Below are 17,748 nucleotides of genomic sequence, written 5' to 3'. Positions count from 1 at the left end.
CAAAAAAAAAAATCACCTGAGGAGGAGGGGAGTCCCTGGGGGACTCACCTTGGAGGTTCTCAGGACCTAAGGAGCTCTGAGGTCCTCCTCTTCTTAGGAGGGGGTGGGGTGCCAGGTGAGTTTGGAAGTATCAGGAGTCTGAGGAAAGAATGAGAAGGGTTCTGAGGCCCCTGCCTGTTACTCACCCTTACCCCAGGAGGAAGTGGGGCGCTGGGTGGCCCATCAAGAGAAGGAGACTCGGCGGCTACAGCGCCCTGGGTCTGCTCACCTCTTCCCCCTGCCTGGGAGAGACCACAAGTACGCAGTAGAGATCCGGGGCCAGCTCAATGGCTCAGCAGGCCCTGGGCACAGTGAGCTCACTCTGTTGTGGGATCGGACTGGTGTGCCAGGAGGCAGCGTGAGTACCCAGGACCCACCTCCAATCCTAGCCGCAGGCCCCAGCCTCAGATCCACTGAGCTTTCTGACCCCAGGCAACAAACTTGGAAATCCCTAGATTCTGACCTTGGATGCCTTAACTCTTGGCCTTTGAACTCTTGACCTCCCCTTGAACCCTATGGCCCCTGACCTCTGCCCATAGACCCTGACCTGATCCCGTATTTTGACCCCCATCTGCATCTTCTGATTCCTCACCCTTGACCCTGACCTCTGCCCTCCATACTTTGACCTCTAATAATCTCCAGATTCCTCCGGACCTTGGACCTCTTTACCTGTTTCCTAAATCCTGACTTCGTGCGTGCCTCAGTGCTCAACCTGGGCTCCAAACCCTACTTTGAGTTAGTGCCAGACTCTTACCCCTACCCCAGACCTTGACTGCTGCCCTTCCTGTGGCCCCTTCCCCAGGAGATCTCCTTCTTCTTCCTGGAGCCATACCGCTCATCAGCCTGCACCTCCTATTCCTCCTGCCTGGGTTGCTTGGCGGACCAGGGCTGTGGCTGGTGCCTGAACAGTGCCACCTGCCACCTGCGCCAGGGTGGGGCCCATTGCAAGGACAACGGGGCTGGTGGGTCCCTGCTGGTACTGGTGCCTACCCTCTGCCCACTCTGCGAGGAGCATCGGGACTGCCACGCCTGCACCCAGGTGCCTGTGGGGCCACCAGGGGAGGTCACAAGGTGGAGGTAGCCAGAACAGGCAACGGGCAGCCAAGGGAACCCCTGGTCGGGGGTGTGGGGGAAACAGCAAGGACTTTTGTCCTCGATCTGCAGAGCCTGTTGGATAGGGTGAGATGGAGCTAGAGAGAGAGGCACCTGGGAGTCAGGACTCTTGCTGTTGCAGGGGCCAGAGAATGCAACTCCGTCCATTTCCAATATCGGAGAGTTTCTCAGCGCAGGCATCAGAGCCCAGGAGTAGGCCTTCAGGCCTGCCAGCTTCATGTGATGTCAGGCAGCCCTTGACACCCTGTGTCCTCTTGTTCCCTGGCAGGGTTTGCTTCCTTGTGAGTGGCAAGCTAGCCATTAAGCCTCCAGACTCTCAGTCACTGCTCAGTCTCAAACACAGTGAGGCTCCCTGTTTCTCCCCACCCGCCCTACCACCATCCAGGAGCTCAACAGAAATCCCAGAATTACATGTCAGTGGCTCTGGTTGGGCCTTGTGCAGGCTCCTGGGCCAATGACTAGAGTTGGAGGGAGGGAATGTGGTCCCTTGCCCACCTCAGGATCCTGAGGATTGAATTAGTCCCACCCGGACCACACAGAAGGGGCACTATTGCCCAAAGGAGAGAGTGGGTGCTGGGCAAGCAGACCCCTGGGTGTCTGTGGCTGAAGGGAGGGGTCCAGAGATGCAGGCAGCTGGGGAGGGAGATGGCCTTGCAGGGACGGTCTGCGGAGTGGGGCGCGGGTGGGATTGGCACTAGGAGCCCAAAGGAGAGGGCTGAGTGGGGTTCTGACTCCTCTGCCCAACTATCCCCCAGGACCCCTTCTGTGAGTGGCATCAGAGCACCAGCCGCAAAGGGGATGCAGCCTGTAGCCGGCGGGGCCGGGGTCGGGGTGCCCTGAAGAGCCCAGAGGAGTGTCCCCCGCTCTGCAGCCAGTGAGCCCGGCTGGGTCCAGGGAGTGGGTGGGTGGATGTGCCTGGGGACATGGCTGGCTGTCGAGTGACCTGGCTCCCCAACCCAGGCGCTTGACCTGTGAGGACTGCCTGGCCAACTCGAGCCAGTGTGCCTGGTGCCAGTCCACCCACACCTGCTTCCTGTTTGCTGCCTACCTGGCCCGGTACCCGTACGGGGGCTGTCGAGGCTGGGACGACAGGTATGGTCCCTGGGGCAAGAGAAAGGTCCCTGCCAGCAAGGGGCCGGGGCTCTGACCCCCGACCCCTGCCATCCTGCAGCGTGCACTCGGAGCCACGGTGCCGGAGCTGTGATGGCTTCCTGACCTGCCATGAGTGTCTGCAGAGCCACGAGTGTGGCTGGTGTGGCAATGAGGATAACCCCACACTGGGACGGTGAGCTGGGGCGAGTGGGGAGGCAGGGAGGGTGCCCAGCTGTGTCCTCCATGACTGGTCATTCTAATGGCCTCTTTGCTTCTCTGCCCTCTTGCCCTAACCCTATCCATGGCCACCTTTCCTTTTACATACTGTTTTTCTGTTTATTTTACCCTCCCACTCTTCTCCATTTTTCCTTCTTTTCCGGGTCTCTGCAATTGGTTTTCTTTCTTTGTTTCTGTCTCTCTGCTTTCCCTTTCACTGAATCTCCATCTATGCCTGTCTTCCAAAATTGTTTTTGTATGCGACTTCTGGTTTCTGTCTCTTTCCAAATTTATATTTGCATCCCTCTCTCTCCAATTGGCCTCTTTTCTCCCTGTCATTGTTTCCATGTATGGCTCCTGTTTCTGTGTTGTCCCCCACTTCTTCACTCTCCCACCCCACAGGTGCCTACAGGGGGACTTCTCGGGACCCCTCAGTGGGGGTAACTGCTCACTGTGGGTGGGGGAGGGTCTGGGGCTGCCTGTGGCCCTCCCTGCCCGCTGGGCATATGCCCGCTGTCCTGACGTGGATGAGTGTCGCCTGGGACTGGCCCGGTGCCACCTGAGGGCGACCTGCCTCAACACGCCCCTCAGCTATGAGTGTCACTGCCAGCGGGGCTACCAGGGTGATGGCATCACACACTGCAACCGCACGTGAGTCAGGCAGGGGTTGCCATGGAGATGTTGCCCTAGGCTGGGGCACATGGAGGTGGAGGGAGGAAGCCATCATGCCACTGGGTCCCTTCCTGTGGAAGCAGCATCCCGTTAGGGATTTTACCTTGCAGAGACTAGGCCCTTGTTAGAGTGACAGGGTCCCTAGTGTAACCCTGGTTACCGTGGAAACAGGGCACCCATAGGCTGTGGGCCATAGTCTTCAGCGTTGCCATGGAGGTGGAGGAGGACTTAGTTGAAGAGGTTTTCACAGTGGTGCTATGTGGTTGCTATAGAGACAGGCGTGGTGATGCATGGAGTTACCTTGGAGACAGGGTCACCCACATAGCCCAAAACCATGGAAACAGGCAGGGGCTTTATGGTGTCACGGTGGGTGGAAGTGATGAAACCAAAACAGGCAGGGGCTTTGATGGTGTCACGGTGGGTGGAGGTGATGGGGTGCTTTAGGGGGTCTGGGCCTGCCTGGCGCTTTCCCTACCCCTGACATGGCCCCCTCAGGTGCTTGGAGGACTGTGGCCATGGTGTGTGTAGCGGTCCCCCGGACTTCACCTGCGTGTGTGACCTGGGCTGGACGTCAGACTTGCCCCCGCCCACACCTGCCCCTGGTCCGCCAGCCCCCCGCTGCTCCCGGGACTGTGGCTGCAGCTTCCACAGCCACTGCCGCAAGCGGGGCCCTGGCTTCTGCGATGAGTGCCAGGGTGAGTGGCCCTCGTCCCTGGCCCCAGCCTGGCCCCAAGGAGCCTCCTCCCTTCGTGGGGCTCCAGCTTGCTCTTCTCGGAGGGAGCCTTGGTATACCCTCGTGCAGCTCTGGGTCCCCCGCCCCACTGCCGTCCCTGACTCACAGGTTTCAGTGCCACTCATTGCTCTGGCTGGGCCTCAGTTCTCCATCTTGGGACTTGCTGTTTCCTCTGATCTGGGTGGGCCTTGGTTTCTCCCCTTTGAAGCAGCTGGGTGGGGTCAGGGTTCAGCTGAGCCATCAGGCCTGGGCCTATTCTCACCCTTGACTTGACTCTGTCCCACCTGCTGGGGCCTCCACAGACTGGACATGGGGGGAGCACTGCGAACGGTGCCGGCCTGGCAGCTTCGGCAACGCCACGGGCACAAGGGGCTGCCGGCCCTGCCAGTGCAACGGACATGGGGACCCACGCCGTGGCCACTGCGACAATCTCAGTGGGCTCTGCTTCTGCCAGGACCACACCGAGGGTGCCCACTGCCAGCTCTGCTCGCCAGGCTATTATGGGGATCCCCGGTGAGCCAGCGGGGCTGGGTAGGGTGGGCTTGGGGACATATTGGGGAGGGGCAGGACTGGTCTGACGCTGGCTCACCTCCGTCTCCCCAGGGCCGGTGGTTCCTGCTTCCGGGAGTGTGGGGGTCGCGCTCTCCTCACCAACGTGTCCTCAGTGGCACTGGGGTCTCGCCGGGTCGGGGGGCTGCTGCCTCCAGGTGGCGGGGCTGCGAGAGCCGGGCCTGGCCTGTCCTACTGTGTGTGGGTTGTCTCTGCCACTGAGGAGCTACAGCCCTGTGCTCCCGGGACCCTCTGTCCCCCACTCACCCTCACCTTCTCCCCTGACAGCAGCACCCCCTGCACGGTAAGCACTGAGGAGACAAGGGTTCAGGCCCATGAGCTAAAACCGTGTCCCCTGACCCAGACCTGCATCCCCAGACCCTCACCCCAGTGTTGCTTTTTTTTTTAAATCCTTCAAAACCCAAACTCCTCCTCAGATCCCCAGCACTTTGTTCCTAGGCCCACAGACAAACCCTGCTATTTTCCAGATAGCTTCCTATTTCCTCAGCTCCCATCTCTCATTCTCCAGATCCTCAATCTCCCTGTCCCCAGACCAGGAATTGTAAATTATTACATCTTGTGTACCAACTGTGATTGATTGGTAGTGCCTGCCAGGAGCTGCGTGTTGAGAAAGGGGCTCAATGCAAGAGTGCCTAATAGATTAACCATGTCTGCTTTGGACACAGGAAGGGCAGTGGTGGCCTCCATGCCACAGTTTGACAGTCTGCCCTGGAGGTTCAAACATCCCCTTTCCCAGTCTCAGATTGCCCTCCTGTCTTGAACCCCTCCTTCCAGACCCCACATGCCATTGTTTTCATTCTCATTGTCTCCTAATCCTTGATTCTGCACCCCTCTAGCTGAGCTACGTCCTAGCCTTTGATGGATTTCCACGCTTCCTGGACACTGGTGTTGTCCAGTCGGACCGCAGCCTCATAGCTGCCTTCTGTGGCCAGCGGCGGGACAGGCCCCTCACTGTTCAGGCCCTATCTGGTACGGGGGCTAGGGGAAGTGGGACCTCTTAGTCCTGGGCTATGTATCCGTTGCACCTGAACTCACCACCTGAAGTGGGCTCAGGACCCAGCTCTGCCACTGCTTGTGGGGTGACATAGTCCTTCACCTACTGGACCTCAGCCTCCTCAGTTGAGTGGAAAATAGGATTATGCTGGCTGGGCTACATCTACAGAGAGAAGGGCTGAATGCGCATGTCTCTGAGACACATAGAATGTGGCTGGTGTGAGGACCCCACATCACTCACTCTGTCACCCAGGCTGAAGTGCAGTGGTGTGATCTTGGCTCACTGCAACCTCTGCTTTCTGGGTTCCAGCAATTCTCCTGCTTCAGCCTGCTGAGTAGCTAGGATTACAGGCAGATGCCACCATGCCTGGCTAATTTTTGTATTTTTAGTAGAGATGGGGTTTCACCGTGCTGGACAGGTTGGTCTCAAACTCCTGACCTCAAGTGATTCACCCACCTTGGCCTCCCAAAGTGCTGAGATTACAGGCATAAGCCACTGTGCCTGGCCTATATATATAATTTTATTGAAGCATATTTTATATGTAATAACATATCAAACAATTCCTGTCATGCCTACCTTTAAATCACTAACTTTTCTAAAGAGAGCTGGTCTTATGTAAGTAGGAGCTGTGGAAGGTTTGGAGCTTGATGGTGACAGGGCCCAATTCAGATTTCGAGGGTCACTGGGCCACCATGAATGGGGAGTATAGGCAGCCAGGAGGACCAGTAGGGGATAGGTGCCGGTGTAGAGGCGGAACAGGACTCGGGCTTGGACAGCAGCTCAGGAGGTAGCAGTTGGTGAGAGATTTAGGCTTTAAGATCAATTTTGATGGGTTGACCGAGGGACGGGGTGCAGAATGGTTCATCCTGGCGGTGATTATGAATGATATGGTGCCTTCCTTCCCTGCCCAGTCACACTGGGTCTTCTCAGCACTGGGGGGTGGATGGGGTGGGATGTGGCTTTGCTGCCAGCCTCTGGCCTCTCTCCCCACAGGGCTGCTTGTGCTGCACTGGGAAGCCAATGGCTCCTCGTCCTGGGGCTTCAACGCCTCGGTGGGCTCTGCCCGCTGTGGGTCAGGAGGCCCCGGAAGCTGCCCCGTCCCCCAGGAGTGTGTGCCCCAGGATGGGGCTGCAGGTGCGGGGCTCTGTCGATGTCCCCAGGGCTGGGCTGGCCCACACTGCCGCATGGCTCTGTGTCCTGAAAACTGCAATGCCTACACTGGGGCAGGAACTTGTAACCAGGTACAGGTGGGACAGGGCAAGCCTGGTGGGACAGGGCTGGTGATCATGGTTCCCCTGAGTCCCTTGTTGTCCCCAGAGCCTGGGTGTGTGCATCTGTGCTGAGGGCTTTGGGGGCCCCGACTGCGCCACCAAGCTGGATGGCGGGCAGCTGGTCTGGGAGACCCTCATGGACAGCCGCCTCTCAGCCGTGAGTTGCGTGTACCCACTGTCTAGGGATGGTCACCCCCAGGTCGTTCTCCCACCTCCATTCCTGGGACCATCCTTACACCCTACACCCCGGCCTGGCTCTGTCCTGACCCTAGCCTGATCCCTGATGTCCCTACCCACCCCCAGGACACTGCCAGCCGCTTCCTGCATCGCCTGGGCCATAGTATGGTGGAGGGGCCCGATGCTACCTTGTGGATGTTTGGGGGCTTAGGCCTGCCCCAGGGGCTGCTGGGAAACCTATACAGGTGAGGACTGCCCTGGGCAGGTGGGATATGTGAATGAGAGAAGGTCACCTTGTGATGCTAAGAGTCACCTCAGAGGAGTGCAGGAATGCCTCTAAGGTGAAGGACAGCCTGAAAGATGCTGAGACATTTGTCACAGGAGGCTTACCCGGGGACATCTGGGGACCAGCGTACTTATTTGGGTGGTGCTACCCCAGGGGATGGTGAGAGGACTGTCAGGAAGGCCACCCCAAGGGATTCGGGGACATCTATCAGGCAGGGTCACCTTGAAGGATGCTGGGATGACTGTAATAAGGTTGCTTTTTTGCACCCTGGCCCCAGGTACTCAGTGAGTGAGCGGCGGTGGACACAGATGCTGGCAGGAGCCGAGGATGGGGGCCCAGGCCCATCGCCCCGCTCCTTCCATGCAGCCGCCTATGTGCCTGCAGGCCGTGGTGCCATGTACCTGCTGGGGGGACTCACTGCTGGGGGCGTCACCCGTGATTTCTGGGTCCTCAACCTCACTACCCTGCAATGGCGGCAGGAGAAGGTGAGCATCTCTCCCCAGCCCCAGCGCTGGGCCCTGACAGAGACAGCCATGGCGGCTTCTGCCAGCTTTACCCCCAGAAGAAACAAAAGCCCTGGACTTGAATTTCGTCGGCCATCCTGGGTCACATTGTTATCCCGAGCCAGTCCCAGGCTGGGACACTGCTTTACCCAGTGGCAGGTCCGACTGGCCCTGAGGGGTTCACTCCCTCCTTAGCACTTCAGGGAGGACTGGGGGGCGCTGAGGCTCACTTCTACTCACAAGGTGACCCCTGATCTCTAGCCCCGTTGGTGACCTTGGCCTTCCATCCCTCAGGCCCCCCAGACTGTGGAGCTGCCAGCCGTTGCTGGTCATACTCTTACTGCCCGCCAAGGCCTGTCTCTGCTCCTGGTGGGTGGCTACTCCCCAGAAAATGGATTCAACCAGCAGCTCCTCGAGTACCAGCTGGCGAGCGGCACCTGGGTGTCAGGAGCCCAGAGCGGGACACCCCCCACAGGTGGGGCTGGGGACCAGGAGGGCATAGCCCCTGTGGACCTCCCAGCCATCCAGGCTTCCTGTGGACTCTCCGTCCATTCCTGTGCTCTGTGGTCACCTGTCTCCCTCTTTTTCCCGTCCCCACCCAGATTCTCAGGGCACTCTCTTGAATGTTCAGGTTCTCTATCTGTCCCTCCCATACTGCATAATAAACTGCCCACTCCTGGCCACATGGGACCACCATCCCCCACCCCCAGGCTCTGAGCTCCCTGTTCCTCAGAGGTTCTCATTCCTCGATTTCTCCTCTTTTCTTTGATCACTGTCCCCCTGTCAGACATTCTGGACACCCTGTCTCCCTCCTGAGAACCTGGCAGAGCTTCCTGCCAGTTGAGGACTCCCTTCCCTTTCCCAGAGTCTCCAATGATTGTCCGTTCGAATCCAAGTGAGAGGGATGGGTGGAGAGGGGCCCCCAGGGCTCCAGCCTCAGCCGGGGAAGGGAGTGGTCACTGAACAGGAGGGCTGGGAGGTTGGCGGAGTCAGTGCTGTCATCAGCCCCTCTGCCAGCCTGTCACCCTGCCCCTCCCCAGGTCTCTATGGTCACTCTGCCGTCTACCACGAGGCCACCGACTCCCTCTATGTGTTTGGGGGCTTCCGTTTCCATGTGGAGCTGGCGGCCCCATCCCCCGAGCTCTACTCCCTGCACTGTCCTGACCGCACCTGGAGCCTGCTGGCCCCTTCTCAGGGGGCAAAGGTCAGGAAAAGAGGTCCAGACCCATGGATGTAGGGGGACAGGAGGGACGGCCCCCCTTTCCCAATGCCCCAGGGACTGGCTCCATCCCAGATTCCTGCTTCCCCTCCTTTCTATGTCTCCTAATTAAGCTGACACCCCCACATCTCTCCTGTTTCCATCCCTGATTTGGGAGAGAACCTGAGGCCAGGAGGTCAGAGGCATGGGCTCTGCCGAGCTCTGCCCTGACTCTTGGTGTGCCCGTGGCAGGCCCCTTCTCCTTCCTGGGTTTTTCCACTCATACAAAGCAGGACCGAGGCTCGACACTCTTTCTGCCTTTAAGGCCAAGGAGAATGTGTGTGGGAGGGCAGGGACCCCAGTCTGCATTGGTTAGAGACACTGGTGGTTTTAGTCCACATGTTTCAAGCCCATCTTGGGGGCAGTGGGGGGCTAGAAGCAAGAGACTCGAGGAGCCTCACCCCCAGGACACCCCCACTGTCACTAGCGAGATCATGTGAGGAATGTGGGTGGCTCATTTCAAGGGGTCTGGGTCAAGTTCCTGGGGAGCAGCCTGGGTCATGGGGCTTCCGGGAACTCAGGAGGGAGATGGCTTTGTGGGCTGCTCTTGGGGATATAGGAGGTTTCCTGGAGGAAGGAGGTGAGATTTGAGGAGGATTAGAATTGGCTGGGCTGGTGGGGACAGGTAGGGAAGGGCAGGGGTGGCAGGAGGGCTGGGAGGGAGCAGAGGTCAGTTCTGACAGGCTATCCTGTCCCGTCTCCCCAACAGCCCCGCCCCCGACTTTTCCACGCCTCCGCCCTGTTAGGGGACACCATGGTGGTTCTTGGGGGACGCTCGGACCCTGATGAGTTCAGCAGCGACGTTCTGCTCTACCAGGTCAACTGCAATGCCTGGATTCTGCCCGACCTCACCCGTAAGTCCCCATTGTGGCTTCCAGGAGGCCGAGGGACATCCAGGAGGAGCCCCATCCCCATCCTGGGACTCCCACTCCTCAGGTGTCACTGGGCCCCTGCAGACCCACGGGCAGAACTCCCGCCCCTCTATATTGTCTAAACACCAGGAGATTTCCTCCTTCCTTTTTTTTTCTTGGAGTTTATTTTTCATTCTGACTATAAAACTAACAATGTTCACGGTATATAATTCGTAAAATAGGAAGAAAAAAACCAGCCATAATTCCCCTCTCTAGAGACAACCCTATTAGACATGGGGGTGCTTCCTGCCTGTCTTTGCTGATCATAGATTAGAAGTGTGCCTGTCACTTGCCTTTTTATTTCAATGTGAGTGATGATTGCGAGTGTATTTCTGGATCTGACTTCATTTCTTTTTGATTCTCTCTCTGATCCTTTGTTTCTTTTTCTCTTTTTATTTGCTTAGAGACAGGGTCTTACTTTATTGCCCAGGGTATAGTGCAATGGGGCTATCTTGGCTCACTGTAGCCTCTGCCTCCCAGGCTCAAGTAAGCAATCCTTCCTCCTCAGCCTCCCGAGTAGCGGGGACTACAGGCATGCCACCATGCTTGGATAATTTTTTTTTTTTTTTTTTTTTAAGAGACAGGATTTTGCTATGTTGCCCAGGCTGGTCTTGAACTCTTGGACTCAAGCAGTCCACCTGCCTCAGCCTCCCAAAGTGCTGGGATTTAGTTCCCTTTTTCTCTTAATCTGTCTTTTCCACTACTTTATGTCTCTTTATTTTTTTTGAGGATTTAAAAAATTGAGGTGAAAGTCACATAACATAAAATGTACTGTCTTAGAAATGCAATGGCAGTTAGTGCTTCAGAAAGTTGTGCAGCTGCCACATCTCTCTGGTTCCAAAACATTCGTCTCTCTTCTTATTTCCCTGTGTTCTGTTTTTCTCTGTTTGCCTTTGTCTCTCTCCCGCTCTCTTTTTTTTTCGCTTGCTGACTATTCTCATGTGTCTCCTCTCTGTCTTTTTCTGCTCTTTTTTTTTCCTTTTCTTTTTTTTTGAGACATAGTCTTGTTCTGTTGCCCAGGGTGGAGTGCAGTGGTGTGATCTCAGCTCACTGGAGCCTCAACCTCCTGGACTCAAGTGATCCTCCTACCTTAGCCTCCCAAGTAGCTGGGGCCACAGATAGCACCACCATGCCGGGCTAATTTTTTATTATTTGTAGAGACAGGGTCTTTTTTTTTGAGTTGGAGTCTCACTCTGTCGCCCAGGCTGGAGTGCAGTGGTGTGATCTCAGCTCACTGCAACTTCCGCCTCCCAGGTTCAAGCGAGTCTCCTGCCTCAGCCTCCTGAATAGCTGAGACTATAGGCATGCGCTACCACGCCTGGATAATTTTTTGTATTTTTTAGTAGAGATGGGATTTCACCATATTGGCCAGGTTGGTCTTGAATCTTGAACTCCTGACCTTGTGATCCGCCCACCTCGGCCTCCCAAAGTGCTGGGATTACAGGTGTGAGCCACCGCGCCCAGCCAAGACAGGGTCTTTCTGTGTTGCCCAGGCTGGTCTTGAACCCCTGTGCTCAAGGAGTCCTCCCGCCTCAGCCTCCCAAAGTGTTGGGATCACAGGCGTGAGCCACTGCACCCAGCCTTGCTTCTGCTTTCCTTTGACCCTGTCTTTCTCCTCTCTCCCTGCATCCCTCTCTGACTGACATCATGGTGTGGGTCTCTTCCTGGAGTCTCCTGCTCTCTATCTGAATACCCCATCTTTCCTCAGGCCCAGCCTCTGTGGGGCCCCCAATGGAGGAATCCGTGGCCCATGCTGTGGCGGCAGTTGGGAGCCGCCTGTACATCTCTGGGGGTTTTGGAGGAGTGGCCCTGGGCCGCCTGCTGGCGCTGACCCTGCCTTCTGACCCCTGCCGCCTGCTGTCCTCACCCGAAGCTTGTAACCAGTCTGGGGCCTGCACCTGGTGCCACGGGGCCTGCCTGTCTGGGGATCAGGCACACAGGTAACCATGGCGACCATGGCAGGCAGTGGGGAGTGGAGCCCTCCAAAGGGGGTCCTGTGCTAGGCCACGCCAGGAGGGAGGCCACGGGAGTGTACCGTGTGGTTCAGGAAAGGGGGTGAATCACTGCAGGCAGGGTGGCCAGGGGAGATCTGAGTGAAGAGCTCTGCCTGGGACTGGGGACTTATGTGAGAATGCTTGCTGGTGGAGCTGGGTCTGAGCTGGGCCCTAAAAGAATGGTAGAGTTTAGACCATCAGCGATTCAGAAGTGAGGCTGAGACTGAAGGCTGGAAGGGGTCGGCTCAGAAAGGGCTTCCCATGCCTGGCAGAGGGAGGCACTGGCTCCGTCCAGCTCCACAGACCCCTCAGCTGCGGTTCTGGGAATACAGACATTACTGGATGCCAAAGGTGCTTTCCTAGGCTTAGCAGACTCGCCTGGCTGCCCCATCACCCTCACTGACTTGAGGCTACTAGTGGGCCTTATTCGTCCGATGGGTGTGTTGTCAGTTACCACAGGAATGTTAATGGTTTGATTACGGGGTGCTCCTCCCCCCAGACCCCACTGGAGGTGTGTGTAGCAGTGGGCACACCCACTGCTTTTCTAAAATCCAAGATAGTCTGAAACATATGTACCTTTTGGGATTTGGGATAAGGGATGTGGACCCCCGCAGTGTGGGATGGGTAGCCACGGAAGGCCCAAGCTGGAGAGGGCAGGGACGGTCCTGGGTAGTGAGATCCCTGGAGCTGTTGTCAGCGGCAGAGTGGTGAGAAGCTGCAGGTGGGGACCAGGTTGAGTTGGGCAAGGGGCTGCAGGGCTGGGGAGGAGGGGATGGTCAGAGAAGTCCAGGAAGCAGAAGGCTTTGGTGGCTGCATGGGCTGCAGGACCTGGGGTGTGGTCCAGTGTCTCTGGCCTGGGTGACAGGTGGATGTGGGACCATCTGTTACCAAGTGCGGGTGGGGAGAATGAGGCTCAGGAGGCCTGTGCTGTGTTCATGTTGGGACACAGGGTCGGGGGCCTTAGCTCCCCAACAGGACAGTGTCTGGGAGGCAGAAGGATGGGGTCACGATGGTTGTGAGTGAGCCAGGCCTCATGTCCTTTAGGCTGGGCTGCGGTGGCTCCCCCTGCTCCCCAATGCCTCGCTCCCCGGAGGAATGTCGACGTCTCCGGACCTGCAGTGAGTGCCTGGCCCGCCATCCTCGGACCCTGCAACCTGGAGATGGAGAAGTGAGTGGTGGGGGAGGCAGGGACTGGGAACAGCAGGTAGAGGGCAGGGTGGTCTGCACTCTGGTCAGCTGTCCCACCCACCCAAGGGTCTCAGGACTCAGGAGGGTGCTGAGGGTCCCATCCAGCCCATCTTCCCCCACCAGGCGTCTGCCCCCCGCTGTAAGTGGTGTACCAACTGCCCCGAGGGTGCTTGCATTGGACGCAATGGGTCCTGCACCTCTGAGAATGACTGTCGGATCAACCAGCGAGAGGTCTTCTGGGCAGGGAACTGCTCCGAGGCTGCGTGCGGGGCTGCCGACTGTGAGCAGTGCACACGCGAGGGCAAGTGCATGTGGACGCGGCAGTTCAAGAGGACGGGTGAGCAGCAGCCTGCTACCTGAGAGGGGTCTCGCTTCCTGAGAGGGGTCTCAGGACCTGGACTCCTGGGTCTCAGGGAGGAGGGGCTGGGCACTTGATCTCCTAGGTCTGAGGGAGAAGGGGCCGGGAGCCTGGACTCCTGGGTCTGAGGGAAGAGGGGCGGGGAGCCTGGGTTGCTGAGTCTGAGGGAGGAGGGGCTGGGGCTGGGCCTGGGCTCCTGGGTCTGAGGGAGGAGGGGTGGGGGGACCTGGATTCCTGGGTCTGAGGGAGGAGGGGCTGGGGACCTGGACTCCTAGGTCTGAGGAAGGAGGGGTGGGGGGCCTGGATTCCTGGATCTGAGGGAGGAGGGGCTGGGGGCCTGGACACCTGGGTCTGAGGGATGAGGGGTGGGGAGCCTGGGCTGCTGGGTCTGAGGGAGGAGGGGCTGGGCGTCTGATCTGCTGGGTCTGAGGTCCTAATCCGGGTGCCCCTACCCAGGGGAGACCCGCCGCATCCTCTCAGTGCAGCCCACCTATGACTGGACGTGCTTCAGCCACTCTCTGCTGAATGTGTCCCCCATGCCGGTGGAATCATCACCCCCGCTACCCTGCCCCACACCTTGTCACCTCCTGTCCAACTGCACCTCCTGCCTGGACTCTAAGGGAGCCGATGGGGGCTGGCAGCACTGTGTCTGGAGCAGCAGCCTACAGCAGGTACCGCACCTGGCCAGGACCCGTGCCAGGCGAGGGCCCATGCAGGTCTCCTCCTCTCTGCCCTGGCAGGGCCCTTTCTCCCACCATCTCCTTTTCCACCTCCCCCTTCCATTTCCTGGCTCTGGCCGCACAGCCCTGCTTCCTTCTCTTGCCACCATCTCTTTCCTCCCTGTTGCTTCTTGAGGGTCCCTGCTGCATTCTCCAGCCAAGCTTCTGTGTGTGCCACTTTCCCCAGCCCCCAGCCTCTGCCTCTCCAACTCTTGTCCATGGTATCATGGTCTCCCCATCCTTTCCATGACTTTTAAACATTTTTAACTTGATTTTGTATTTTTAATTTTATCGATATAATCCATAGGTTCACGTCCATGACTCTTAATACTTCTCCCTTCAGCCTCCCAAACCTTTTCTGCTTCCCTCTTCTCTCTCCCTCTACTTATGGAACTTTTGTTTGTAAGAAACAGACACTCCCTTGAGCTGGTTTTGTTGTAAGGAAGTGGGGGTATTTGATGGACTCTGAGAGCAGGAAGTGTTGCTGCTCTGTCGCTCTCTGGCCACATGACATGTCACCTCAGCTGTTCTTCACATTTCTCCATTGTCTGGTTTCTCTCAGCCTGATCGTCAACACACATGGCCTCAGATGGGGGCCTTGACCCCCAGCCTAGATGCCTTCTAATTCCAGAGACCATGGTCATCTGTGTGTCTGTGGGTTAGCTCATGTTCTCCAGGAGAGACTCTGACTTAGTGCACCAGCTGCATGTCCAGCCTTGGTGTAGTGAGATGTGGCCAGGGAGGGCTAGGAGCATGTGGTTCAAACATGGCAGGTGAGATCCAGGCCTCCTCTGGGCTGTGGGGCACAGAGATGATTCCTGAAGGTGGGTGTGGCCTGGGCCTATCCGTGACAGTCCACCCCTTGGACTGCCTGGCACATGCTCTCTTGTTTCCAGAAAGTCCATTCCAAAGATGCTTCCACCTGACATGATGAAGCTGTTGTGGTGGCAGACAAAGCTATTTGCACCACACCCCACTGTCTCCCGGTGAGAGATGAGACACATTCATTTCTCACTGTCACATGTGGAAGCAAAGTCACTCAGCCATAGTCCCCTCCTCATTCATACCTCAATTGTGCAATACCCATTCAAGGCAAAACTACTTACCATCCCACAACCCATGAACTAAGTGATCAGTCCAGCCACCACCCAGACACAAGTAGGCAACAGTGCATGGATGTGGGACACTTGTCTTCTTGAGAGGTGGACTAAAGAAATCAACAGCACTTCCTAGAAATTCGAGACCAGGAGGGCGGGGTGTGGAAGACCAAGAATCCCACAGACTTTGGCATCCAGTGCCAGGATCCCCACCTGGGAGTGGTACGTTAGCTCTCACCTGGAGGTGGTTTGCCTTGTGATCAAAAGCTCAGGCTGTGAAGTCAGTAGGGTTTGGGTTTGACTCCAGCTTCGCCACTTCCTGGCTGTTTGACTTTGGATGAGTGACTTGCCCTCCCTGAGACCTCAGTAAGAGTTTGCTAACATGGACATCATTTCACTAGATCCTGTGCCCTAGGAGGTTTTACCAGTTAAATGGAGGAGAATTTACTTAGAGCATAAAGCAATGCCTGCCATTCAGTAAGGACTAAAAAATGACTAATGATTATGAGCATTGTTATTGTAATGAGCAGTGGTGGGAGGGCCAATTTGGCTGACCCAAGTCCTGCCACTGGGAGGATCAGGGTGGCTGAAGGATTCCCCATGGGGGCTGTCAGTGTGGCTGGAAGAGTAGAAGCCCTTGTGATTTTGGTCTGTAGTAAGCACAAGCCTCTCGTCCCCAAGCCTGGGGTTCTACTGGTAGTATGAGTCCTCCAGATGTTATAGAAATTTCCATCATTTATCTTTGTGGGAGTTCTAGGGACCAGGAGGCACTTCCAGAGCCCTGTTGGCATGCGCTGTTCCCCCAGCCTCTCAGTGCCTGCCAGGTTCTCAGATGTCTGAAGAACTGGGGCAGCTAAGGAGATGGGGGAGTGGCTAGGAAGGGGCAAGGGGACGAGGTGGGGCCAGTGAATTGGAGAGCACAGCCTGCCCCGTGGGCCAGATGAGCACAGTGTTGATGGTGTATGTGAATGTAAGAAAGGACTTTTGCCAGAACTTCTATGAAACCTCCTAGCTTCAAAGTGATGGCTTAGCTGGGTGTGGTGGCTCAGGCCTATAATCTCAACACTTCAAGCAACCAAGAGACCGAGACAGATTGATTGCTTGGGGCCAAGAGTTCAAGACCTGCCTGGGCTACATAGCAAGACCCTCATCTCTACAAAAAACAAAAACAGAAACATTGGTTGGGCGCAGTGGCTCATGCCTATAATCCCAGCACTTTGAGAGGCTGAGGCAGGCAGATCACAAGGTCAGGAGTTTGAGACCAGCCTGGACAATGTGGTGAAACCTGTCTCTACTAAAACTACAGCAACAAAAAAATTAGCTGGGCGTGGTGGCGGGTGCCTGTAGTCCCAGCTACTCAGGAGGCTGAGACAGGAGAATTGCTTGAACTGGGAGGCGGAGGTTGCAGTGAGCCAAGATGGTGCCACTGCACTCTGCCCTGGAGTGACAGCGAGACTCCGTCTCTTTAAAAAAAAAAAAAAAAAAAAAAAAAATGAAGTGTTGACTTAGATTCCACCACACAAATCAAACATAATAGGTGTACAGGTGAGACCTGTTATGATTTGGCTCAAGGGCTGCCTGATTCTAACCATCTGGCATTGTTCTTTTTAATGGCTTTAGCCTTTGAGTCTGGGGTAGACAGCAGAGGCACCCCTTCCCTGGCCTGCCTCCTTCCTCCCATTCTCCCTCCCTCTCTTCAGCGAATTTATCATTGAGCACCTTCTTAGTGCTGGGCGTTTTGCTAGGCTGGGGGGAATGTCAGCAGATGAGCTAGAGTCTTGCTTTCAGAACTTGTATTCATACACCTTTTCCACAAACTCAGGAAATGCAGTGTGTGGTGTTGGGCATCATTGCATTTAGTCACTAGGTAGATCACAGCAAAAAGTGCTGTCCAGGACTGAGGATTCAGGGTTCTCTACCCCTCCCAGATTGTCCCACCATCTGCCAACGGGTGCCCTAAATTTAGATCTGGAAGCCCAGCCCAGCAGAGAATATGCCTCTGGCAGTTCAGCAAGGCTCAGCTCTTTGCAGGGCTCTCAGTGAGCTCAGAACTCCAGCCACAGCAGTCAGGGTTTTCTATTTCAGGGTTTCATGGTGGTTTTGCTTTTTCCTAAGTGCTTTCAGCCAGCTGGCCCAGATTAATCTCTTTCCTCTTAGACTTCACTTATGGCCCAAGCAATAAATAAAATACCTCATACACTGAGGGGCTTGGGGCTTCCCAAGAGCCTGAATCTCATCATGCACATTTTTTGGGTCCTGACATTATAAACCTGGCTTGTGAGTTGCTACCCAGCCCCTAACCAAGGACTCTTCAGCTTCTCAGTTTGGGGTGGGAGAAGCCTTTTTGCCTCGGCAGCAATGTTTTTTCTTTTTTTTTTGGGGACAGAGTTTCGCTCTTGTTACCCAGGCTGGAGTGCAATGGCGCGATCTCGGCTCACCGCAACCTCCGCCTCCTGGTTCAGGCAATTCTCCTGCCTCAGCCTCCTGAGTAGCTGGGATTACAGGCACGCGCCACCATGCCCAGCTGATTTTTTGTATTTTTAGTAGAGACGGGGTT

The 17,748-nt window shown here is 56.5% G+C and overlaps 1 protein-coding gene across 3 annotated transcripts in view; it reads left to right on the top strand.

The window, feature by feature from the left end:
* MEGF8 (multiple EGF like domains 8) overlaps window positions 1-17,748 on the top strand; it is a 55,115-nt gene that overhangs the window by 25,575 nt on the left and 11,792 nt on the right. For all 3 annotated transcript variants that reach the window (XM_017503068.2, XM_017503069.2, XM_017503070.2), the window contains 21 exons: window positions 197-397; window positions 842-1,078; window positions 1,908-2,026; window positions 2,113-2,244; window positions 2,324-2,437; window positions 2,863-3,111; window positions 3,628-3,827; window positions 4,168-4,378; window positions 4,469-4,718; window positions 5,272-5,404; window positions 6,423-6,670; window positions 6,747-6,857; window positions 7,004-7,122; window positions 7,441-7,648; window positions 7,961-8,141; window positions 8,707-8,870; window positions 9,634-9,778; window positions 11,544-11,775; window positions 12,874-12,997; window positions 13,141-13,354; window positions 13,832-14,046. In XM_017503068.2, the coding sequence (XP_017358557.1) occupies window positions 197-397; window positions 842-1,078; window positions 1,908-2,026; window positions 2,113-2,244; window positions 2,324-2,437; window positions 2,863-3,111; window positions 3,628-3,827; window positions 4,168-4,378; window positions 4,469-4,718; window positions 5,272-5,404; window positions 6,423-6,670; window positions 6,747-6,857; window positions 7,004-7,122; window positions 7,441-7,648; window positions 7,961-8,141; window positions 8,707-8,870; window positions 9,634-9,778; window positions 11,544-11,775; window positions 12,874-12,997; window positions 13,141-13,354; window positions 13,832-14,046 (3,807 nt within the window). The remainder of the gene's footprint in view (window positions 1-196; window positions 398-841; window positions 1,079-1,907; window positions 2,027-2,112; window positions 2,245-2,323; window positions 2,438-2,862; window positions 3,112-3,627; window positions 3,828-4,167; window positions 4,379-4,468; window positions 4,719-5,271; window positions 5,405-6,422; window positions 6,671-6,746; window positions 6,858-7,003; window positions 7,123-7,440; window positions 7,649-7,960; window positions 8,142-8,706; window positions 8,871-9,633; window positions 9,779-11,543; window positions 11,776-12,873; window positions 12,998-13,140; window positions 13,355-13,831; window positions 14,047-17,748) is intronic.

Source organism: Cebus imitator, unplaced genomic scaffold (genome assembly GCF_001604975.1).
Source record: "Cebus imitator isolate Cc_AM_T3 unplaced genomic scaffold, Cebus_imitator-1.0 Scaffold306, whole genome shotgun sequence".
Lineage (NCBI taxonomy): Eukaryota > Metazoa > Chordata > Mammalia > Primates > Cebidae > Cebus > Cebus imitator.
This window is presented reverse-complemented; position numbering and strand designations above follow the sequence as displayed.